This window comes from Otolemur garnettii, unplaced genomic scaffold, assembly GCF_000181295.1.
Source record: "Otolemur garnettii isolate 467f Iridium unplaced genomic scaffold, OtoGar3 scaffold00003, whole genome shotgun sequence".
Lineage (NCBI taxonomy): Eukaryota > Metazoa > Chordata > Mammalia > Primates > Galagidae > Otolemur > Otolemur garnettii.
Window position 1 is genome coordinate 14,783,557 of NW_003852398.1, and position 24,391 is coordinate 14,807,947.

The 24,391-nt window shown below is 36.6% G+C and overlaps 1 protein-coding gene across 2 annotated transcripts in view; it reads right to left on the reverse strand.

The window, feature by feature from the left end:
- Positions 1 to 22,630, reverse strand: part of GABRA1 (gamma-aminobutyric acid type A receptor alpha1 subunit) — a 57,941-nt gene extending 35,311 nt beyond the window's left edge. Inside the window, exons 1-5 of one of the 2 annotated variants that reach the window (XM_003781976.2) lie at positions 22,538 to 22,630; positions 21,905 to 22,128; positions 19,436 to 19,524; positions 15,951 to 16,063; positions 3,887 to 3,954 (exon numbers count right to left, since the gene is read on the reverse strand). In XM_003781976.2, coding sequence (XP_003782024.1) covers positions 3,887 to 3,954; positions 15,951 to 16,063; positions 19,436 to 19,524; positions 21,905 to 22,128; positions 22,538 to 22,568 — 525 coding nt within the window. In that variant the 5' untranslated portion in view covers positions 22,569 to 22,630. Of the gene's footprint in view, positions 1 to 3,886; positions 3,955 to 15,950; positions 16,064 to 19,435; positions 19,525 to 21,722; positions 21,773 to 21,904; positions 22,129 to 22,537 lie in introns of those variants that run through there. The other variant, XM_003781979.2, reaches the window with a different exon arrangement.
- Between the last annotated feature and the right edge of the window lie 1,761 nt (positions 22,631 to 24,391).

The following is a 24,391-nucleotide window of genomic DNA, read 5'->3' on the forward strand; positions in this document are numbered from 1 at the left end:
TTGTCTTAGTCCGAGTAGCTAGGACTACAGGCACCTGACACAAAGCCCTGCTATTTTTAGAGATGGGGTATGGCTTTTGCTCAGCATAGTCTTGAATTACTGAGCTCAAGCAATCCACCTGCATCAGCCTTCTAGAGTGCGAGGATTACAGGTGTGAGCCACCGTGCCCAGCCATAACAGGTAGTTCAGAATACACAAAGTTTAGGGAAAGAGTGGGCAGATCCGGTCAGTACTGTGGATGTTATGGATTTATAAGGAGGTCCTACAAATGGTGGAAAAAATTATTCTTCTGACTGATAGAAGTTGCAGTTGTGAGCAGCTCCACGCTTTACTGATCAGATAAGGACGGGAGAAAAAGTACTCCTTCTTTTCTCACAAGAGAAATCTGATCACTCAGCTTGTGAGCAATGTGAGGAACAGAAATTCAAGAAAGAAAGGAAGGCCAGCATCGTCTGTCACTGAGCAAAGACTAAATGGAAAGGTGCATTTTATAATGACAAATGAAAAAAATCAACAAGTAATCGCAAGGCTTGAAGCAGAAGAACAGAGAAAGGTGGACAGATAGAAACTGTTTTCTACTGTGAGACGTGCAAGAAGCAGCCTGAACTTCACCCTGGAGGTGACTCAAGAAATATTATATTCAATACAAACAAAAATAGACAAGAACATTTCAGTTATTTTATATAACCTCAAACAGATAATGAAATCATCAGCTGAGCTCATATTTATGTTTTTCTCTTTTAAAACAGTAAGATAATCGTAAGTCATCCACTAACCTCTTTCCTGCCCCCAAATAAATAAGAGCTAGGGAGTATGCAGGTGGCAGAAAATTGGATCGAGATTAACAACTCTTATTGACCACATAGTCTGTGAGGCGCATACTGGGTGCCAAGACCCATAGGTAACACATGTATGTGTGTGTGTGTCTGGGGATTTATTTTTAGGGTATTAGTAATAATAGTAAGAGGAGGGGTATTTCTATCAGTGTATGGGATTTGTGACGTTTCCGCCCTTCTCACTGTTTCCATCAATGCTTCCTGCCTTCCATGATGTTTCCTTCACCTGTGTGAAACTTCTGACTGCTCCCCACTCCCACTCGCTGTTCTCCTGGTAAAGGGGAAGAGGCAAGAATTGGTGAGAAGAACTCAACCTTAACCTATTTCAGCCCTATCCTCTTATCCTTTCCACTTGGGATGCTGGTTTCAGTGAAAAACATTTTGCAGGATACCTCCGGGTTAGACGTTTTCAGTGGATAATCTAGACCTCAGCAGAGGGAGGCCCAACTGCCTGTGCCTGTGTTAATCTAGTTGATTCTGGTGATTACTCACTGCAAACCCACCGGTCTGCAGATACAGCTACAGTCTGCAATATCGACATCATTAGTAACAGACGATATACTCATTCCACAAATCTCTTGCTCTATTGTGTTATATCACCAAGGGTTGAGAACTCAGATAGGAAAGAGGGCGTAATTTATTGGATAACATAAGACTTGAATATTTTAATAATCATATAAGCACCTAAACCTGCCTATGACCACATAAGTGGTAATTCAACTCTTACCCTAAGTCAACAAGGGACTAATACTCTAAGAGATGTGAAACAAGGGTGTCTCTACAATTTTTGGCAATAATTAGAAAAATAAGGTGTTTACACATAGAAGAGAAATACCTTTACAAGGCAGTTACTATATATGTGGCAAAAAGATAAGCTGTATTTTATGGTCAATACATGTGATTAGAATGAAAAAGGATAATGTTAATTTGTTATTGAATTAATAAAAAAAAGATTTCATCAAACATTTGGGTCTTGATTTGGTGCTCTCTGGAAATATAGGAATTAGTTGAGTAGAGAGAAAAGGAGATTCTCCTGAGGTCTACATGGCATGATAAGAGGCTCAGAGGCAAGAATAAATATAGCTACTATTTACTGAGCACTATTGATGGTTGATTAATTCATATATCCCATTTAAAAGTAATATCAGTCCTACACATTTGAGAGCTTAATAAGCTCGGGTCATGTTTCCAAGCTCATGCTGCTGGTGTGGTAAGATTTCAGCTCAGCCAGCCTGAATCTAGATGCCCTGTCCTGCTAACCTGTAGCCAGATTGCCTCACAGAAAGCCAGAATCAGGCAAATAACAAAAACAAATAGTTAATACTAGGAACAAGTGGGGCAGAGTGGCTATGTCATTTACGGGCTGCATGGAACATGGGGAGAAGAGTTGGAATTGACCCTAAACCTCATGGAGATCTACGAAATGTTCTTAATTTTTAAAATACCAGAGAGAAAAATTTGGGGGAAAGACTGATATCCAACAAGGGGGGATCACAATGAATGGGCCCTCAGAGAGTGATCAATTAAGAAACAATTATTATACCTCACACCATTTCAATAAAGTGTTCTACAGACTGACCATAACAACAAAATGAGCTGCCAGGTGAATAAATAATGGTTGACTTCCAAACTCTCCTTTTGGACAGTGTAATTGTTAACATTTTTTGGGTGCTTATTACCTGCCAAGAATTGTATTAAACTTCCATGTATCAGTTCACACAATATTTGTAATATTTGTAATGAAGTATTATTATTAGTCACATTTTTATACATGAAGAAGCTGGTCCAGAGAGATGTGAAGTGACTTTCCCAGGAATATACCCTTCTATGAGGAGAAGCAGGGATTATAAACCCAGGCAAGCTGGCTCAGTAACCTGCACTCTTATCTACCACTCCGGTGTCACTGGTATACTACGTACAGCACTGATTTTTACTTGTGTACTTAATACATTTCAAAGCTTGCCTGAAGATCTAAAATATCCAATTATCTCCTGGGCCAACATTTTCCAATGTCTCATTCACAAAATACAGAATGTTAACAGATACAAAATGATGCCAAAGGGTTTTGGACAAATACTATTAGAAAATACTAGATTGAATAAAGCCCGTTTTCTTCACCTCAGGAATTGTCAGAGCTTTTACTTGGCCAAGGATACTGTGAATTTCCTCCATTTTGGAAATGCTGCCCTACGTTCATACTTTCTGTAACTTTTATCCTCGGTCACTCTGAGCTACTTTGAAGTCAAAAGACTTTTACATTAAGCTAGTGTTAACAAAAGTCATTGCAAAAATAATATTTAATAATATGTCTTTGAAATGTATGAATGAGGCTGTGTCTTCATAGCCTCTTCATGATGTTTTAGCATATACAGGTGCTTGGCTATGATGAGTTCAGAAATAGAATATGCAAAGCTCTACTGCTTTACCAACTCCCATCAGATAGAAGATAAATTCATATTAATTGATTTGTATTGAAAAAACAAAGAACATGTTTTCACTTTATTCCTACTCTTGGAAATAATTTTGTGGCTGTCTTTCGCAATGAAGCAGAACATTTCCCATTGATATGTTTTATTTTAACTATTCCTCTAATTCTGGTCAAGTATTCACACAACCTGTTTCTTTTTGATAGCCAAAAATAATTTAGACATCATAATGTTTATGTCCATTCTGTAACAGTTCTGCTGACCTGAAAACCTAGCATCCTTGAACCCTTACGGCCTCCTAAGTAAAATAATAGGCAATTCACACTAAATGGTTTGCAGAACATAAAGCATGACGCAGCTATCATTTTAGGGGTAGAAAAAAAGGAGACTGCAATAATTGATAACCATAAAGATAAGACTTATCTGGGAAGCAAATGGGTAGTTTTCTATTATATAAATACTATATCATATATGCGTTCTATTATAAGTTGTACACAACAGAAAAACACAAAGATACAGCCAGGCCTTTTTAAGTTGTTCCTTAAATACTTCGTTTGGGTTTTTCTTTCAAAAGTGAAATTTTAAAAAATACCCCAAGAGAACCAAAGATGCGATGTCACTTACCATATCATGGTCTGAAACGGGTCCGAAGCTGGTGACGAAGATGTCAGTCTTCACTTCTGTTACACGCTCTGATGAAGCAAGAAATTGTGCCAGTGAGTGTCTATCAACAGCCCTTATTAGATTTCACCACCACAAACGCACATCCAAATGAGAAATTTATTGGCTTTGATTAGCTATTTCTAAAATTGGTCCACTGTGTAGTCCTGATAATTTACTGCTTACACATGGAATTTCACAGTTAATATTTTCAATGGAGAACGGAGCCCAACTATGCCACCTTGGGAGACAGACTTTACAGAAAACTCAGCTGTTGCTTAATGAATTCTTCAAGAATAGACACACTTGCCTAAATGATAGTAAATCACTTCACATTATAATAAAAATATGTAATCATTGGGATATGACTTAAGCTTAAATATTTTTACACAGCTAGGCAGATTCTCCAGGTATTTAGGCTACTCTTGGAAAAGTAGATAGCACGCTTTAGCAAGCTTTATTAACTCTTTAAAGACTCAAGAGTATGTTTTATAGATGTTTGCTATATTGTATTATCATAGCTGAACTATCCAAATTACTCCCTGGAAAAAATATGACAACCTATATCAGTATCTTCAGTTTTGAGGATGAGAACATATTATGGCACAAAGGTCATTTAATAGATCCTGTTTCAAGTCCAATGTCATTTTATAGGCCTCTGATGGCACATATATCAACCAATACAACATATTTATTATAGTTCTGTGACAATTTAACACAGATATTTTCAACGAAATACTGTCACTCACCAAGAAATTGAAAAATATTGCTCACAGAAAAGGAAATTATGTGTTGGGGGTGACAATAAAAATTATGACCTTATAATTGTCACTTTTAGTTCTGAGAAATAGCAGTCCAGGATCTTAAGAAGTTTATTTCATCCATCTGAGTATTTGTAATTCTGGCACAGAACACTCAAAAGATGATCCCATATACGCAACAATAAATTACTTTGACAATCAAGAGCTGGCTTGATCCTCAGAAATCCAATAGTTAATAGTTTCAGTATAAATTTCTCTCAAAGATGTCATATTATAAACTAAACCTAATGTGTAACTCAGTTGATAAAATAATTTGTGGTTGTAGATGTTCCTTCCTTTTAATAGCTAATTCAATGGTTTTGCAAAAACATTCCTTGGCTCAAAAATGCTTAAATGAGTCCCTTGACTTAAGGATTATCTGGGTTCACCCTATAAAAAGTTTAACATGACACACTGGTGACAAAGAAAATAAAACATTGTGTTTCCAGAAGCCACTTCCAACCATAGCTTTAAGATGCTGCACCGAAAGACACAAGGGCTATGTTAGCCAGTTGGATGAGAGTTTTCAAACTGTATATGGAAGCAACACACTGTATCCTATGATAGAATTAATGTACACAATTATGACCTAATGAAAAATTTTTTAAAAGAAATAAATAAATAAATAAGATGCTGCACCAGCTCTGTGTAGCAGAAGAGGCACGGTGTCAGTGGTCTCAGCTGTCTTACTCAGTCCTCTTGAAATGCCCCATTCTCACTCCTTCCTTGCAGCCCTTTCTCCCAATAACCACATCCCTCTCTTTATTCCACACTTTTTCTTCATATATTTTTGTTAATTTAAGCAACTGTTTTTATTAGTGAGACGCCATCAAGAGCTGACACTTGATTACAATGTCAGAGCAACCTTTTAATTAAAAATTTAATCTATTCACAAAGTTAGAATTTATCATATTAAGTGGGTTAAATGTGTACTTTTATTGACCAGGATGTCCCTTTCTATATCAAGCAAAAAAATTATATTACTTCTATAGAATAAAATATATATTTATTGTCCAGAAAAAAAGTACAAAAAGAAAGAGAACAAATAGAAGAGCTTTGAGCGTATTTTCACCCTAAATTCTTTGTGTGCCATGCATGTCCATTATCGGAAAATAAATTTCTTATTATTTGTAAATCTATGTATTAAACCCGAATAGTATCAACACTGTGTGATCAAGGAAAATCAATATCTAAATTATCTTTCTATACAAATCTGAAGACAGGTAGACATTCCTGGTAAACTTATCAAGTCTCACTTTGTTTCCAAGTTAATTTTTGGTTCTTTCCAGATTATAAAATGTAACATTCATGGTAACTATCATATGGAACTTAATAACATGTAAAAAATCAAAATCACTTCAGTTCTTTTTATTTATATAAAAAGAATATATATTTATTTAGTTAGTTCTTTTTATTTATATTATTGAGCTGCAGAAGCATGCTCTGCTCACCCTTGACTGCACACTTGAATACACTTGGCAGCCAGGGTCAGCTCCATAGAGTTCTTTATCACTCTTATATAATTCCTGAGTGTGGCAAAAGCACAATTTCTGCACTCTAAAATAATTCCCCAGGTAGCGAGCTTTATAAAATTAGTTCATCAGATATTTCAGGGACAGTCAATCTGTGCTACCAAGCATGATAAAGATCCTGAACTTCATCTCTGAAGAAGTGAGGTGTCCATTTGCCAAATACACATACGTGGACCATTTCCCTCCGTCATTTTTAGTAGATGTCCGTGCTACACAGGAAACAAATTAAAAAGCCTGAAAGTCTATTTGTAAAGATTATTATACCTATAAAATTGAACACAGAACATGATTAAATTTAAACCTATTTATTGCCAAGCATAATTGTTACTGTGTCATATAGAGTGTAGGCATAAATGGAAAGTAATTCACATAAATGACTCTGCTCAACTTTATAAAGCATATTGGTTTTATCTTTCATCTGTCGTTTTCCCTAAATGTATTTCTCATACCAGTTCATCAACTTTAGGTACTTCATCTTATTTCGTACTAACCACTTGCCTCTGGGATTTCCCAAAACTCACCATTGCAATATTCCAAGGCAGGTGTACTGTCAGAGCCCCTATTCCATGAATCTTTTGAATACCTTTTCACCACGCATGCTAATCATAGACACATCCTGAAAGAGCTTCTGATTTTTGTTGTGTATTTGTTCTTTTTCCCCCTCTCTAAACATACTCACAATCCCTATGCTTCAGGTAGTAAACTTTCCAAGTCTCAAAACTGAAGGAGGCCAGTGGGGTTTTCAGTGATGAGTTAGCGATGAAATGAAAGGGGTGAAGGAAAGGAGAGAAGGAGAGTGTAATAAAATTCCGCACACCTCTGGAACCTGGAGTGGCTGGAAAATTAGAGGAGGAGAAGGACCACTCTCCACACTTTTCCTCCTGATATATCTCCCTTGCTACAATTCTCTGAGATTGTCATCAACCTACCAGAGAGTAAGTATCCAAGGAAGTGTCCAAAAGGTTCTTATCACTGAAAACTCTACTTATCATCTACCCTCATGGAAGATTTGGATGAATATTAACTTCCTAACATCTATTTAAAAACCATGTTTTAAATAAATTGGTTGACCTCATTTGCCTCTGTGTGTTTCCCAAAATGATTTGGGAATCCTAGTTCAAAACATTGCAAAACCTTTAAAATAAACTTCAGGCCAATACAATAGATTATGTCGTTGATAAAATTTAAAAAAATGTTATAATATAAGTTTAGAAACTTAGAAAAATAAGGGAAAAGTTAAAAAGAAAATCCCTGGAATGCCACCATCCACAAAAATCCACTTTCTACTCAAACTTAGAATTGATTTTATGCAAACTACATCCTTATGCAGTCCAATACATTTTAAATGATAAGGGATGGGTTCCTTTGATTAAAAGCATATGTTTCACTACTGCTTACCAGGAATTCCCTGAGTGGTAGGTAAAGTTACTATTCTTTAGGACAGAAGGTTTAATAACCCCACGTGCAAAGGCCCAAGCTAGAGCATGGTTGTGAGTTAATTTCATCCAAGTTGTTAGGAGTTTAAACACTGAGATTTCAACCCTGATTTTCTTCAAGAATAAGTTGTGAGGCTCAGTGTCTATAGCTCAGTGGCTAGGGCGCCAGCCACATACAACCCACCTGGTCCTGCCAAACAACAATGACAACTACAACCAAAAAATAGCCAGGTGTTCTGGTGGGTACCTGTAGTCCCAGCTTCTTGGGAAGCTGAGGCAAGAGAATCACTTAAGCCAAAGAGTTTGAGGTTGTTGTGAGCTGTGACACCACAGCACTCTACCCAGGGTGACATAGTGAGACTCTGTCTCAAAAAAAGAAAGAAAAAAGAAAAGAGAGAGAAAGAGAGAGAATAAGTTGTGACCTAAAGTCACAATCTTTTAATCTCCAAATGTGTTTTCTATGTTTTAAAAGATGAAATAATACCTGTAATAATTCAAAGTGTTGGAGTGAGGGTCAAATAAGGTTGTGGTGCCAAAAACACTTTGAGAGGCATCTCTTGGATACATTAGTCAATAAATGTTTATGGAGTATTTTCTAAGTGCCAGCTAGGCACTATTTTAGGTAAGAGCAGTACAATGATAAACAGAAGTGAAAATTCTTCTCTTTTATAGTATAGCTCATAGTATTTAGTGGAAACATAGATATAGACGATAAGTAGATACAGAGAGCTGTAATTGCATATATAGTTATTCACAAACACACACACAAAACTCCTGCTAATTAAATTCCAGTCCTTGTGAGTGCTCTGGTACAATGTCATTAGAAGAGGTAAAATTCGAACTGAGATCTTAAGATGAGAAAAATTTAGTGACAGCCATACTCAGGGGAAAACATAAAGAAGAGGAAAAAAACAGGCAAAGGACCTAAGGTGAGAATAAATGCATTATTGCTTAAGAAACAGAAAGTCCAGTTTATGTGGAGCCTGGTGATTCTGGTGATCATGGCATATAATATGACACTCTAGAGGCAGGTGCGACTACGCCTTCAGTAAGCAGTTGACCTTTATTCGAATACAGTAGGAAACCCTTGGGTAATAAAATGAAATGATGCTACTTGCAATTTAAGAAGATAGCTGAATCTGTGTGAATAGCGGATTGTAAAAGTGACCGTAATAAACAGAAGGAGGGTGGAATGAATAAAAAAGCCCGGAGGTGGTATTTCCTTAGTAGTGGCTGGAACAACACTTAGCTTAATATGGTAGTGACTGTATTTTCATTGGAAATGCTGCCTCTGAAGAAGTCGGAAAATATTCTCTAGACCTCGTTCCATGGATTCATCACTTATGAAGGAGGTATCTTGCCTCCTCTAAGCTACTTCGTGTCTATTAATTATAGAAGCAGATGCTACCTGGAGACTAAAAGGGCCAGCATTAGTCATTGTAAGGAAATGCATTTCAAAACCTTCCTTTGAAACCGTCGGTTTGGGGGCGGTGCCTGTGGCTCAAAGGGGTAAGGCTCCGGCCCCATATGCCAGAGGTGGTGGGTTCAAATCCAGCCCTGGCCAAAAATTGCAAAAAAAAAAAAAAAAGGTCCAGTTTGGAATTGAAAATACTCTGGGTTCACACAGAACATGAGTGCACACTCTCGGATGAGGCAATGTTCCGGCAGCCTGCCCACCTGCCTACACCAACAGATTTGCTACCTCTCTTTAATTTCCATTTTCTGAATGCATTAAAAAAAATGAGAAGTTTTCCATAGTTCATATGTAGAGCTGCTTAATTTTGGATGTGTTTTAGCTACAAAATCTGAAGGTGGGGTAGAGAGACACCCAAGTTTCAAAGTGTTTAATCCCTAATCCTTTGGTGTTTTCAGATTCCAGGAACTCAGATGAAACAAGCATCTCCTAGGAAGAAAAGGACATTTTTATTGCAGGAACTATTTATCTCATTTCCACTGAGAAATCCCCTTCTTTCTTTTTTCTACTATAATCTGAGCAGTTTCTATCTGGAGAGGTCTAACCTTTACAGAAGAATGTGCACTGTGCTCTGAGAGGCATGGGTTTCTTTGGTCTGGATAAGTCTTGATCAAAATCGTGCAAACTTATGATAGCTTTGAGGCATCATGCTTCCAGGTCCCAGGGTAGTATTTTCATTTTTTGAGAGCAATAATGTAACAACCTTGGAAAAAAGGAATATGTCATCCATCATTTAGAACTTGCTTTCTCTTAAGTTTTCCAAAAATGGCTGCCGTGATGAGAATATAGTCTTCTCAGAAATACTGTGTTACTTCTCAAATTTAGAATTCAGGTTCTGTCAGAAAAATGAATGATGTATAAACCATATTTTTAAAAGACACTACATTGGTACTAGAAGCAAGATGGGAAATGGAAACCATGTTAAAGGCCAGGAGTAGTTGTACAAAATTAGTTATTTACCGATCCTATGGCCTTTATAATTTGAGTATCATCTCAGTGGCTCTACTTTGTCCTAGGAAATTCTCGGCATTGATCAGGTAGATGATTTATATGGAACAGGAAAGATGAGAATAGAAAGTTTTCTAAACATACTAGACCATTCCTTTAGGTATCTCGCTTGGATTCGTTAGACAAGCTGTCTTCATGAGCTGACTGCAGATAGCCAGCAAAGGTGAAAAGGTGCTCACTTTTCATTAAGAATTCCTCTTGGGTTTGTGGTAACTGCCTTTTCTCTGAAACTTAATTGAGTTATGGGATGGCGAGGATAGTATGTAGGTAGAAATGGGTTGGATTGTGCCAAAATCTGGGCATCTATTCCACAGATAAAGTTACAACAAAATCGAAAAGAAGGATTTCAGAGTAAGGTTACAAAAGGCAATATTAAGGCTATTTTCTAGTTAATACAGCCATACTAAAAAGTGATTGGGTAAACCTAACTTCGTATTATTTTATTTTATATTGTCAATAATTTACAATCTTTTTATTTTCTCTAATGCTATCACATTGTGACTGAAATGTCTTGTCTTCTTTATTTTTGAAATTGTGGCTTTTTAATATAAATATAAAACACATATCTTAATATTAGTTGAACATGAATAAAATATTTCTACATGATCTCAATGTTGCATGGGATATATAAAAAATTAAAAAACCTCATCCATCTCATACATCTTCATCTTGAGGAAGATGAAAAAACTTTATAAAAGCATTACAATACAGTACTTTTGCAATATATTAAACTATATTGATTTTCCTATCCTCTAGTCACCTAAACTTCACAAGGTTGAACGAAATTTCACAGCAATTAATCTGACTTTTTTCATAGCATTCTTAGTTTTCCAGTTATCCTAACTGTTACACAAAGGAACACAACCCAGGTGCGAAGCTCATGCCCTAAGAAGCCAACCCCATTTTGTGAGCTGCAGCTAATTCCCCACCCACTTGCCCTGCTTCAGTTGTCGGAAATTGATGTCTTACAGCTGAGATCTCTTCCATTAGTTAAACTAATAGTTTTATACAGGCATAAATAATACAATATTAGGAAAATTGTGATGATCAAGGGAAAGTCGGCTTGAGACATATATTGTTTTTTAGACGATATATTAGTGTTCAAATTCCAGGAGAGAAAGCTCTAGTTACAAACACTCTTCTAATTGACATTGTCAAACAAAAACAGTAAAAATGAAAACAAAACAAAGTCTCCATTACTAAAACATCCAAAAGTACATTTCCAGGAAAAAAGAAGAAAACTTTAAGTATTAGGGATAGACATAAAGTCTCTTCCCCACCTACTCTCTTACTCACCTATTATTGCCTTTTCCACACACCTCGCTGGGTCTGTCACTCATTACTCCTTCCTGTACCACGTGTATCTATGTGGTTTGAAGAAGGAATCTTTGAGAGGCATCCCTCATCCTGTACCTTATTTACTGAGATTATGTATGTAGGACTGAATTTAGAAATTAAACAATATTTCTGGGAACTAAGGAGAGAGGTGGTAGAAAGTTATTTCTCCTGTGGTTTTTTCACAGTGTGGTTCAACAATTTCTTCAGCTCTATCTCATCTATGTTCTGGTTAAAGAATTTGCCCGAATTTGTTTTCCACAAGGTGAAATGATTTGGCTTTTAGAAGAAGGTGATTTTTTGGTAAGCTAGATGGGTGAGGATGAGCCCATGGACAGGAGGAAGGAGAGACCCTTAGCTTAGTGGCATCCCACGTAGACAGGGAGCTGTCCATCAGCCTGGCTAACCCTGGAATTTTGGCATATCATAAACAAAGTGTAGCCTGAATATATGGTAAAGCAAAGGGACAGGGAATTAAATGTCAAAAACAAATTAAAAATCTCCCTTCAAAATCACTCCCAGACTCTAGGAGAAGCCAAGATAAAAGTAGCTGAAATTTCAAGGAGATGGGGGCAGTTCAGTGGAAGCATTATTTAATTTTTCAGGAAGCTGAAAGACAACCAGGATTCTTTCATTCATTGTAAAGCAGATAATAAGGAGAAAAATTAAAAAAAAAAAAAAAAAGAATGTCCTTAAAATAATTTTGGTTTGGTCCCAAGATCAAGTGAAAAGACCCATCTTAACTAATCAAGAGACACTTGAGTCTCTCCAAGCTCCTAAGGTCTATTCCTCCCCTTACCTGGCCTCTCTGTCATTCTCCTTCACCTTCTCCAGCAGGCTCACTCCCCCTAATTTCTTTTTTGGCTTGTCATAAATAAATTTCTATATTAACTATTCTTGCCCTAACACACACCACACAGAAGGGCATGAGAAGAGTTTTTTAAAAAATATATCAATTGTGCCTCAACAAAATTGTTAAAAACAAACAAACAAAAGAGCTATTGGAAAACATTTTTCAGCCCCTCGTTACAAGGAAGCTGCAGCCTCTCATATCTTGCTGCCCAAGAGAAAGATTAGATATGAGAATGAATTTGATAGCTACTGACAATTTTGATTTGTATTTTTTGAATGCTGAATATTTTAATTCAAGTCTATTTAAAATGTCCTTTATACTTAAACTATGAACATGTCCAACTCATTTTTCTCTTTATGATCCTGAATAGAGTATAATATATTTTTAAAATTTTACATATTCTAATTCTTTTTAGTTCTCCTACATTAAAAAAAAAAAAAAAATTCCTGCCAGGAGATCTCTTCTTGTGTTATCCATTGATTTTCACTTTTTCAGGATTGTGCTAGGCCCTGAAAAGGTAACCTTTTCAACAGTGTTAAAATATATGCGAACTGATTTCAATCATCTGGATCAACCAACTTATGCGTTTTGTTTCCCAGGTATTGGATTCAAGGTGTGTATCACCAGACGTGATGCTGTACTTCCTGAAGCAGTGCGTATTTATGAGAAACAGGTCGTGATGAATTTGCACAAATTGCAGCTTTAAAAATCCTTGCCTTTTGCACACTGTTATTACTTTTACAGAGCTGGACTTTTGTTATAATGAAGAAGACAGCAGACTCCTTCATCTAACTGTAGCCTGTCATCGGGAACTTACCAAGAGAAAACTTTTACACCCTTCTATGCTAATGATAATATTTGAAGTATTTCCTTTGCACGATCTTTTCATCTGAAAGCAAATGGCCCATGTAAAAATATAAAAGGGGAGGTCACAAGGTGAATCTACTGAAATATATGTCAAACTTATGTGATTGGAAATTTATGGTAAGGGAATAAAATTGGATACCTCAGCCTACAGCAGCCAGCAATTCTTGAGTTAACATGTTTCTCTAATTCTATAGCTAAGTATGTCTTAATAAGCTCTTAAAATAATATTTGCTGTTTTAAACTATAGTTCTCTAATGACAAACATTCTCAAAACACACTTAAGCTGTAGATGATTGTGTAGATGTAAGTAATAAAAACATATCATTTTAGCCCTTAAAGATTAAAACAGTGCACTCCAAAAATCATTAAAAAAATTTTAGTCAGTATTAAAGTTTTTTCATAAATCTCAAATCTGTGATATTGAATCATACTATATTCCATTAGGATATTTAAAATAAAAGGAGAAAATATTTGAGCTACATTTTTGTTTTAATGGCCACCATTAAGTGTTATTTTGGAATTCAGGAATCAGAAATATCAGAAAATCACCTTTAGTAAAGACGAAAACACATCTACTATTTTAATTTCCTCAGGTCCTAGAATTCTGCATTACTAAAGCACATTATATTCATTTCAATTAAAAAGAAGGTATCTTGTGTACATGTATTTCGCTAACTACCAGTTTTTAAAAATGCATGTCTATTTTTGTTATTTTCTGGGATTAAACAGATAATAAAGTAGATTCTATAAAAATAATGTTACAGTCTTAATAAATGTAATTATTTCTGTAAGCAAATCCACCAGTATTTCAAAAAAATGAAAATTACCTTTTCTAACTACTGATAGTCTAATTTATACATTCTCAAGGTCCACAGGTCTCCACAGGTCTGCTTATGATGATTAGTCCAATGATTCTTGCTTAGACTACAGTTTATTGTAGCTTGAATATGTACATTTATGAAAGAGATATTATATATAATTAAATGGAAATGAGCAGTCATGGGTTGTAACTTGTATTCCCCACAGTGACCCAACCACGTGGCTGACCATGAAGGTGTATGTGTGTAGAAGATTTTTTTAATAAGTTAAAAACTGTGCACAGATCCTTCTTGGGGAACTCATACACACAGAATATTAAATAAGAAGCTTTGGATATGTTATAAAACTGCTGATTTCATAGGAGACGTAATCATGCAGCAGGAAGGAGATTGAGTAAAGGAATCACATATACTCCAAACAGCACCCTCAAAGTCTTTCTTTTTAAAAGTTCTATCACTTATCTGACTATTTCATCCCTTCTATACATCCCTCCTTTACCTAGTCTTTATAATTTACTGTACATTTTTTGAATCAAGAACATTTTGGAAACCAATCCAGATGTTCAGATGTACACAGACATTATAGTTCTACATCATGTACAAATTATGCCCTCGATTTTGTGATGACCTTATTTTGACTTAGAAAATTTTTTTTCTAAAAACATAGGTGAAAAATATAGGGAACCTAAACCTGAAGAAATTTGTATAGTATGTCCTAAAAGGACTATTTGAAATTGATTAGAAAAGACACCTGGTGAGACCTTTGACATTCTGTTTGAGTTGCATCTTTGATAAGGTAGTTCTCCCTAAACCCTCTGAGACACTAATGCCCTTTTCCAGACTGAAAATAGACTCATGATGCAAATCCACGTGATGACACTATGCAAACTATTTTTTAAGTGACCAAATCCACTGGGTTGCAAAATTAGTTTGAATTTATAAGCTTTTTGTTCTGTGCTTATCTCTGATGTCTAAAAAGACAAGAGGAAACTTTCTAAATATTGTCATTTAATTACTAGTTAAATATTGCCAGTAAATAGATTCTATAAATGCTTTGGAAAAGGTACAGTATCAGCTATCACTGGAAGTCACAGATTCTAACCTTGGTTTCCTATGTGCCTTTGAAGGATAATTTATTTCCTTGCTAAACATGTTTTACCCTAAGATCAATATTTTGATTTGCCTTCATTAGTCATTGTTTAAACAAATAAGATAGTTGGATTATCTTATTCAAAGATTCTTCAAGTAGCATTCAATTTCTAGAACTCTTTATTCTTGTTGTTATAGATATTGTGCTACTAAGGGCTATCTTATTACTAAGCAAAAATTCATCAGCACCAATTAATGGATATACCAAAAAATGAAATTAAAAATTTAGGATGTAATTTGCTATGTATGGCTAAAAAAGGAAAAACTCACCACCATCTATCTCATTTGCCTATTATCCTAGAGGTGGTGGTACTCTAACACAAAATAATAGATCAATAGGTGATTTTCCTAAATAAATGTTTAAAAGAATAGAATTAGAGATATTCTGTTGGAATTTAATGCAGACACGGCAGTGCTATGGGGAAGTAGATGCAATCTTTGTGTTTGAATATTATCCCTATTTTTTTCTGTATAATCAAACCATTACACAGAAAACCTTTTGCTTGTCAAATAGATGTAACAGCTTCTTCATTTTATGACGAGAAATTTGTGTGTGCCTTTTACTACATATAGGGATGTACAAGAAACTGCCACAGGAAATTGAATTAACATAGAGTGATCTATTCAAAATAGGATTCATCCTATAACTGTATGTTTTCATTCTGATGACTTCACCATTTAGAGAGAAAGCAACGTGTTAACAACAAGAGATCTCATATGATTCTCTAAAACAAAAAATACTATAATGCAACCCACCTCCTAATCCTGGTCTTAGGCGATTGTCATACCCATCTAGAAGTCGATCCAAAATCCTGGTAAAGACAGTGGTATTGTCTTTGAGTTCATCTTGTAAGGAGGGCTGTCCATAGCTGAAACAAAGCATAAAGAGAAGCAATGTCAAAATTATACATTTCTACTAAAATTTCTTTCCAGCTTTTTCTACCTTTCTTTCTATTGAATCTTCACTTGAAGAATATTTTGGCAAAAGAAAACAAAACAAAACAATTTACATTTTAACTCCTGTCATTTTCTCCTACCTGTCCTTATTGATGGTAAGCTCTTTATACTACTATTTCTAAAGATAAAAGGGAAATTACAGAAGATGACTTGTTTCCTTACTTTTTGAATTCCCTGCACGTATATCATGTTGTAATGCACGTCTTCTCCGAGCAAGCAAAAATGTTAATATATGCTAGAAAAAAAAATGTGAGAAACTTCTTTCCGAATTAAAAAGAAATACCAAAATAATTGAGAGTTTTGCTTTAAATTGTGCATGTAGCAAAACCTTAAGTTTTCACCTACAAATATCCCTTGCTTCTTCCACTTCATATAGATCTGCGTTTTGTTTCTTAGGACGTTCTTCAGAGATATTCAGATGAGGAACGTGGACAAAACATTTCTTAGGATAACTGTATTTTTATGTAAGTGTGAAAATGTCCATTCCCCTTTAAGATGTATGAGCCAGTTTTCAAAATCTGTCATCTCTAACATCTAATAAATTGAATTTTTGTCACTTCTGATCTTTCTAGTCATAAAAGAGACTTTGGAAATGATCAGGTTCAATACTCTTCATTTGTGGTTTATTAAACTGTGGGACAGTTTTTAGTGGTTCATTTAAGAAGACACAGCTATTTAAAAGCAAGCTCAACTCAGACCCTAGTGTTCTCAACTTTTAGGCCAAAACTTTATTTCTTTTGCTGTATATTGAAATAATTGTTTTCATTTAAATGTTCCTAGTCGAAGATGTAGCTGCTATTCCTTACCTTTAATAGTCTTTCTCTTTCAACCACATACCGACTGCAGTTCAAATATTATGTATTTTTTGTTATCAGTGGCCTTTCTCTGTATGCTCCTTGAATCCTTATTTTATTTAATGATTAGCATGACACTTCCAAAATCCTTTGAGGGAAACATTTTCTATCTTAGGATGAAACACAGTTACTAATATACTTCAATGATAGCTCTGACCTTGAGTGAAAAAAAGTGAGTATAGGGTGTAAACTAAGAGACTGCCACAAATCGATCACTTTTGTATTATCTACTTAATATGCTTTTGGCTTGCGTGTTTATATTATTGAAAAATATAGGAAAAATAGTAGCCTTCGAAACTGGAATTTACTTATTTGACAGAAGCAAGGAATAGAATAATAATAATAACATTTACAAAATAAACACTGTTTTGCAGGTAACTAATTTCGTACTGGCCAAATGCAAAATGACCATTTTTCTGGTACAATTTTAATTTAACAAACTTATTATAGCTAAAGGCTATCCATAATATTAAATACGTGAAGTGCACCTCTAGGAAACAATTTTTCATTCTTCTAAATTCAGCATGCATGCCATGCAGATTGAGAGCTTCGTCTCTCCTTTGGCAAAATTAAGCATCTATCTGGTTTTTTAAATCAAATTTTCAACAAACTCTGTGTCTTCCAGTAGGTCTCATTGGCAGATGACAGCAGTAAGGCAAAAACAGTGTTCTGAATGCAATTATTTATAAAAACTAATTGTCACAAAACCAACTGTCATGCGTGCATCTCTCAAGGATATTGGAAGGTCATCTTGATAAAGATGGCAAAGAAATGCCAGCAGCTAGCACACCCTAAGCGGTGAGAAGGTTCTGATCAAGACCTCCAGGGAAGAAAGCAATGAAATAAATAGGGGAGAAAAGACGAGGCAGGGTAATAACAGAAAGTACAATCACATAGTTAACACGATCCTTAGAATATGGGATGTTTAGTACTTTTACCTGAACCTCTATGTTTTTACAGTTTATAAAATTCAGGAAATTCCTTTTCCCTAGTTCTATCTAATAAGCATGTTCACAAATTGTTTGTATAGTAATAAAAATGCCAAAAGAGACCCCCCTGAACCTTCCCCCAGGAAGACTAGTTCTGCTATCCCAATTGGAATGGACATCTTTCTTTTATGAGAATTTCTAACCAGGTCCTTCCTCATCTTTACTTTTAACTCGCTATGTCAAATTGTAACTGCCAGAAAAGAACCCTAGGAAAAAAAAATCAAGACTATTTATTTGGCATTAAACATTCATGCCAAAGTACTGTTTTCTAAACTGAATATATATTTTGAAAAGGAATGCCAGTTTACAGAATCCAATTTTGATTCCATATGAACCACTATATAATAAAACACTGTGCACTAACTCCATCTACAGGTCATTACAATAGTAACACTTCATATAATTTTTAAAAAGCAGTAAAGACCATCTAACTTCTTCGATTAAGACTATCTGACATTTCTGCAAGTCCGGTTCACTTGGCGGTCAATGTTCACCACATACAATAGCAAAAATTAACAACAAATTAATTTCCAATTAAAAAAAACTTTTTAATTGAAAGCTTTTTAAGTTGAAAGGATGTCTTTCCAGACAATTCTCTCTGCCCTAACTCAAAAGAGTTCAACTTCCATTACATTCTAAAGAAATTCCTGTTCTAATAATATGTCTAAGACATCCTTATGGGCCTCGGGAATAAGCTATATAAGAACTGTAAAAGCTGATTAAAAATAAATCTGTAATATTTGGTCCTTTATATGGTTGCTACTATAATAAAATTACATGCTTGACTGGATCATTAGAAAATATTTTAAATAACGGTTAGGCTTATTATTAATTTTTTTGAGAACTTGTCTTCAGAGTAGTTATGCTTAATTAGAAGTTTGATTTTACCCACTTAAGTTCTTGAATATTTGTCTAATATATTTTACCTCTACTAGTTTATAATAATGGTTTTAAAACATAATGAGCACATGCAGTTATAGACTTATGACTTTCAAATTAAAAATATTATTTTAAACATTCTACGTCTCTATATTTATAAGTTACTCTATGATATTTAGAATTAGCTAGAAATGTTCTTGTTAGAAAACCAACTTACCCAATAAGCAAACATTAATTGGGGTAACTTTTTCTATGAATAAGGTAATCGCATGTCTTGTTCAGTTTCAACCCAACAGGGAAAAGTTCAATTTAAGGCTTAAATGTTGAATTTACTACATTCCTTAACAAAGGTTTGGCCAGTGTCTTCTAATGAACTCACAAATAAGATGATTAATTTTCTTTCCATACTACTCTTCCTTATTCTTAGCTGGAATTTTGTTGCAGAGAAGTTTTTTGAATTCCCTTAGTCATGAATTCATCTAAGGACAATTTTCTTCCCCCTGATGGAATAAACGAAAAGTTACAGAAATTCTCATGCAGATTTAAAATAAAGTGTCCCCACCTTCTTCCAGTCAAAGAGCTCAGAAGGAGGGTCCAGACCCAAAGACAGTCAGAGAAACCTGGACTTCTCTTCATTGCGGGCTTGAGCAGCTGAAAAGTAAAAGAAGTAGAGATCAATGTCTCTTGCAAGAAACATCAGGTTATAACCACTAGGGCTGACTGAGGCAGTTTAGATGAATGCTTTGAAGTCAGGAAATGACCTCACTGGGATATGACACCTCATTGGAAGCAATGGGAACCTGGACCATCCATTCTCCACTTTCCCTTCCATTTCTCATTCAGAAATGTATCAGTGTCTTAATTTTCTCCTGTAAAAGATACAAGCTGAAATGCTTTCAAGTGACAATATTGCTCCACATAAAAACTGTGAGTTATTTTTCTACTATTTTATATTTACAGTATAGTTTGATAATTCCCTTGTTGTTGTTTATCATCTGAACATTTTGACCTTTCTGATTTGAGCACTCACAACTGACTGTGCATTAAAAATGTTAAGCTGGCGTCTCTAACAGGGAGAACATGGTTGGGGCTGGGATGAGGTGGGTTAACATGCTCTGTTGACTGAGTTGATCTTTGAATTCTAGATATATCTTTACTTTAGAAGCCATTGTTTTTATTTCTTAAAAAAAAAAAAACCATAGGAAACACACTGTTGAATGTCAGAATCGTGCTTAAATTCTGTGCCTGGTATGCCTTATTAAAGACGCTCCCTAATGCTTCTGTGAGGCTAAAGGACACACTTTATAGTCAAGCCATATGCTGATCTCGCTTGCACACATACAAACCACACCACATCAGCGCACTTAAACATGCCTGCACAGATCTTTTGAGCCCTCTCAAATGCAGCCAGGTTGCTGCTAGATAAAATGTTTTATCAAACAGATGGGAAGTTGGAGTGCTTTGCTTTGCATGAATAAGGAGATCTTTTTCCCCTCTTAGGTAAAGTGCAATCAATCACCATCTCATCATTGAATTGAGACTTGGGAGTGTAGTGCTGGAAGAACGGAGTACAGAAAGCTTAGAGAATTGAAAATACATGTAGTCTATGTGTAAAGTTGATTTTTGAAATTCAATGCACTCCCTGATTACCGAGCAGATTTGGCAACATTTTACTTTAACATGCTATAATTAAATCCGAACATAAGATGAGAAATACATTTGTTAATAATTCCCTGAATCTATACTCCCGAGGAGACTGAGTGATTAATGGATGGCAAGTCTTTTAAAGCTTATTTTTCATGAAGCACTCTACAGTTTAATGTGGTATGCCTCTAAAGACATCCACAAAATGCTTTTCACATTCTTGGGAATCATTTAAATGAGTAAAAAACCATTACGGACAGACATGTAAGCAATGGAACATCCTATGTTTAGAGTGGAATGATTGAGAGAAAAACTGGGAGCCTCTTCATAGCTTTTACTTAATTTAGTGACTGGTTTTGACCCAGATGTGTTGAATATGGCAAGAAATCTTGGATAAATATTATGTTAAAATATTGCATCTAAATTGCACAACGATAATTTACCATTTGATTAATCTTTAACATCTGTTATGGAGAGAAAACAACTTCCCTTAGCTCTGTTAATATTCCCTGATCTTTCTAAGGAGGTGGAATTCCTGAAGGGGTAAACAAAACACGACATCCCCCCTGAGGCAAAGCACCATAGCTTTTTGCCCTCTTCTGACATTTTAAAAAGAGAAAAACAAACCCAGCCCAGCACTTCAGTTGTGGAGGAAGAAAGTTTCTTGAAAATACAAACATAATAGTTTAAAAGAAACTAAGCCGCTGCCTCCCCACTTTCCACCTTCCACCTGCCCCCTCCCCCAGACTCACACTCCAAACACCGCTCTCCCACGCCAGTCCCAGAAAAGATTAAGTTTAGTTTTTCACGTTCAGAATGCGAGACCCCTTACACCAGAGGGCATTTGAGTAGCGTCCACTGGAAAGGAGAAAAGAGGCGATTTGGCAGGCAGCACGAGAGTGCCTTCCCAAGGATGGAACTGTGAGACAGGTTTTCTGTCTCAGCGTCTTAACTTCAGACGATGGCCCCCAGCGCCCCACGCCCCTCCCCAACTCACCCAGCTCCCTCTTCCAGAAAATAAATAAATAAATAACCCCAATCGATATGTCACCACCCACCCCACCCGCAGAATAAAATCAAATATGCCCGAGAAAGGAGCAGAGAGAGAGGGGAAATTAATAATAATAATGAAGGTAACAGAATAATAACGCTCCTATAATACTGCTGCGGTTTCACCCTGAAAGAAAAACATTCGCTGTTTCTACCTGGTCTGGGATCAGGCTCTTTTCCTGCTCTCTCTCTCGAGCTTCCTCCCTCTCGTCTCTCTCTCCCGCTTTGCTCTCTCTCTCTCTATCTCTCTCTCTTTTCCACTCGTGCATCCCCGTCTCTCCAGCGAGGAAAAGCCGCGTTCACGGCTCAGGATATCGCAGTCCGAAGCCGCACTTACCTCCGGCCCCCTCCGGGCACTGGATCGCTCAAGACCGGGAAAAGTCTGCGAGAGAGAATTGTGGAGAGCCTGGAGCCGGCGCGAGTCTGCGAGTCCGGGCGCGCCGAGCGCAGGGGCGTCCTCGCTCTGCCTCTCACTCACTCGGTCTGAGCCATCATGGACTCTGCGTGCTCCTTTGCTGAAGATTTCACACCCAAATTTGCTTCCCAATATCCAATCTGCAGCTATACAACAAAAGATTTCTCTTTACCAAGACAGTAGTAATACGTCCCAGGGCAAACCGGATGTGAAATAGGCGGTGACTTCATGCCAGAGAGATTTTATTTTAGAAAGGAAGGTGGTACCAGCCTCTGGATCTGGAGACCAATCCGCCCATATTTTATATGCAGCACAGTTTAACTTGCACCGCTCTGGTCCTAATCCCCTTCTCTCTAGCTGCAGGCTCAAATCCTTCTACAATCTGCTGCAAGCTTCCCTTTTTGGGGGGTGGGGGTAGTGGCCTTGGGGGAGGGAAGCGTAGAACCGGAGAGACATAGGGACGACACTTAGGATCTTTTCACACTTGCAATTTACGAACACCCTATTTTAAGGTGTGCCCATTAAAAATACGCCCGATCCGTGTAACTATTCCACCTTTGATCAAATATTCAACAACCGCATGCATATGAATGAACGCAGCTATGAAACTGCGGGGTTCACATGTGGAGCGCACTCGCGTCTCGCCTCTCTCCCTCACGCACACTCCCACACGTATGTCTCGGTCCCCGTGTCTTGCAGAGTCACGAATGGCGAGGTCTGGGAGAAGAGTTCTGGCCCGGAGGGAACTGGCGACAGGCTTTGGGGAGTCTTTCGCACTTTCTTGGGCTGGGAGCGCTTTCCAGCCCACCTGCGTCGGTAGCTTAGAGGACAGCTAGAACACCTTTCGGAACCGGGATTTTATCTTTGGAGACAACTGTTTGTCTGTGCCTGTTGTCATGGAGAAAACACAGGTGCCTTTAACTCTGAATTGTATTGGGTTGCTGGATGAGGAATATTTAACTTTAATAAATCGCCCCGATCGTTTCTGGGTTTGAGAGTCGTATCTCCATTTCCGGAATTATTCCTTTGCCTCCAGCTCCATCATTCTCAGATTAGGAAAATGGGAGAGGGGGAGGAGGAATTTTCAGAAGTCAAGACAAAATCTGCTTTTATTCCCCCCCCCCCCGCGCCCTCTTGGATTACCCTCTCTGATAGTTCTCCACCCACGAACGATTTACACTAGGGAAAGAGGATGTGTTTCAACATCAATCTAACTAAATTCCCAAGGAATCAGGGACGACTGTGGTTCCCTCTTCGGGTTTTGTGAATGGCTGTTTGTAGCAGAGAAGGGGATGCGTGCTGTTTTCCCGGAGCTCTTAAACAGAAAAGATCTAAACCACTGGGAGCTGTCCCTTCAGCACGTCCGCCCAGACACAGCACCAGGCGCTGAAAAGATGAAGTTCCCCCTTGTAAAGTTTCTGGCAGATAGGCTCTGAGCTTTGGTTAGGTCGCTGGCCACTTCCCCCTGTGGACTTCTAGCAGAAGATGTTTCAGATGGGGGGAGCTTGGTCAAGCAAACTAAAACCCCTAAACACTCAGGCCATGCCACGTTTAGCATTTTGATTCTACAAGTGTCCCTTGACCTTGTACTTCAAGGCACTGAGTTTACACGATTAAAACTTAAGTCAGGTGATTAAAATGATGAGGAATATACAATGAAAACGACATTCAGAGTTGAGCTTGGTTGCCATCTGAGTTTTGATAGTAAATTGTTCATTGGGAAATGATATTAAAAATTAATTGGGAAGGGAGATTGGAGGATTATTTTAGAATACCCCTGTTTCTGGGTAGGAGTTGGTTGCCTGCTCTGTCCATGAACACAGAAAGTCAACATATTCTTATAGACGTCTATTGATGGAACATCACAGCTTCCCCATGTGATACTAACCAATATTTATTTATTCATTCATTCATTCATTCGTTTGTTTATTGAAAGAGTTTTGAGAATAAAACTGGCTTTAATAATGTTTTAAAATCTCTAGTTAATAATTAGGAAAAAATATTTTCTTACATCTTCATATCTCAGCAATGCCACAGTTTCATCTTGTTTGAAGAGAAATCCATAGTCATAAAAATGTGATCTTTTAGCCTTTCTTTTCCTGGCTAAACCGTTGCATCGCCTTCTTTTACCCTCCTCTACAAACTGAGAATAACTTTATATCCTGTATCTAATGACACATTATCAAATCGCTCTGCAGATTAAGTTTGTGCAAGCCGAGTCATTGCAATTTTATCATTTGAACAATAATCTCTGAGGAAAAATGCCAGTCATATATTTCTTCAGACTAAAAATGTTACGTGACTGTCAAGAGGATACAATTGCAAAGGATTTTCATACATTTAGAAATAAGTATTTATAAATAATTTTAGAATTATAGTGTGTATGGAAATAGGTAAGTCTGTGCTATG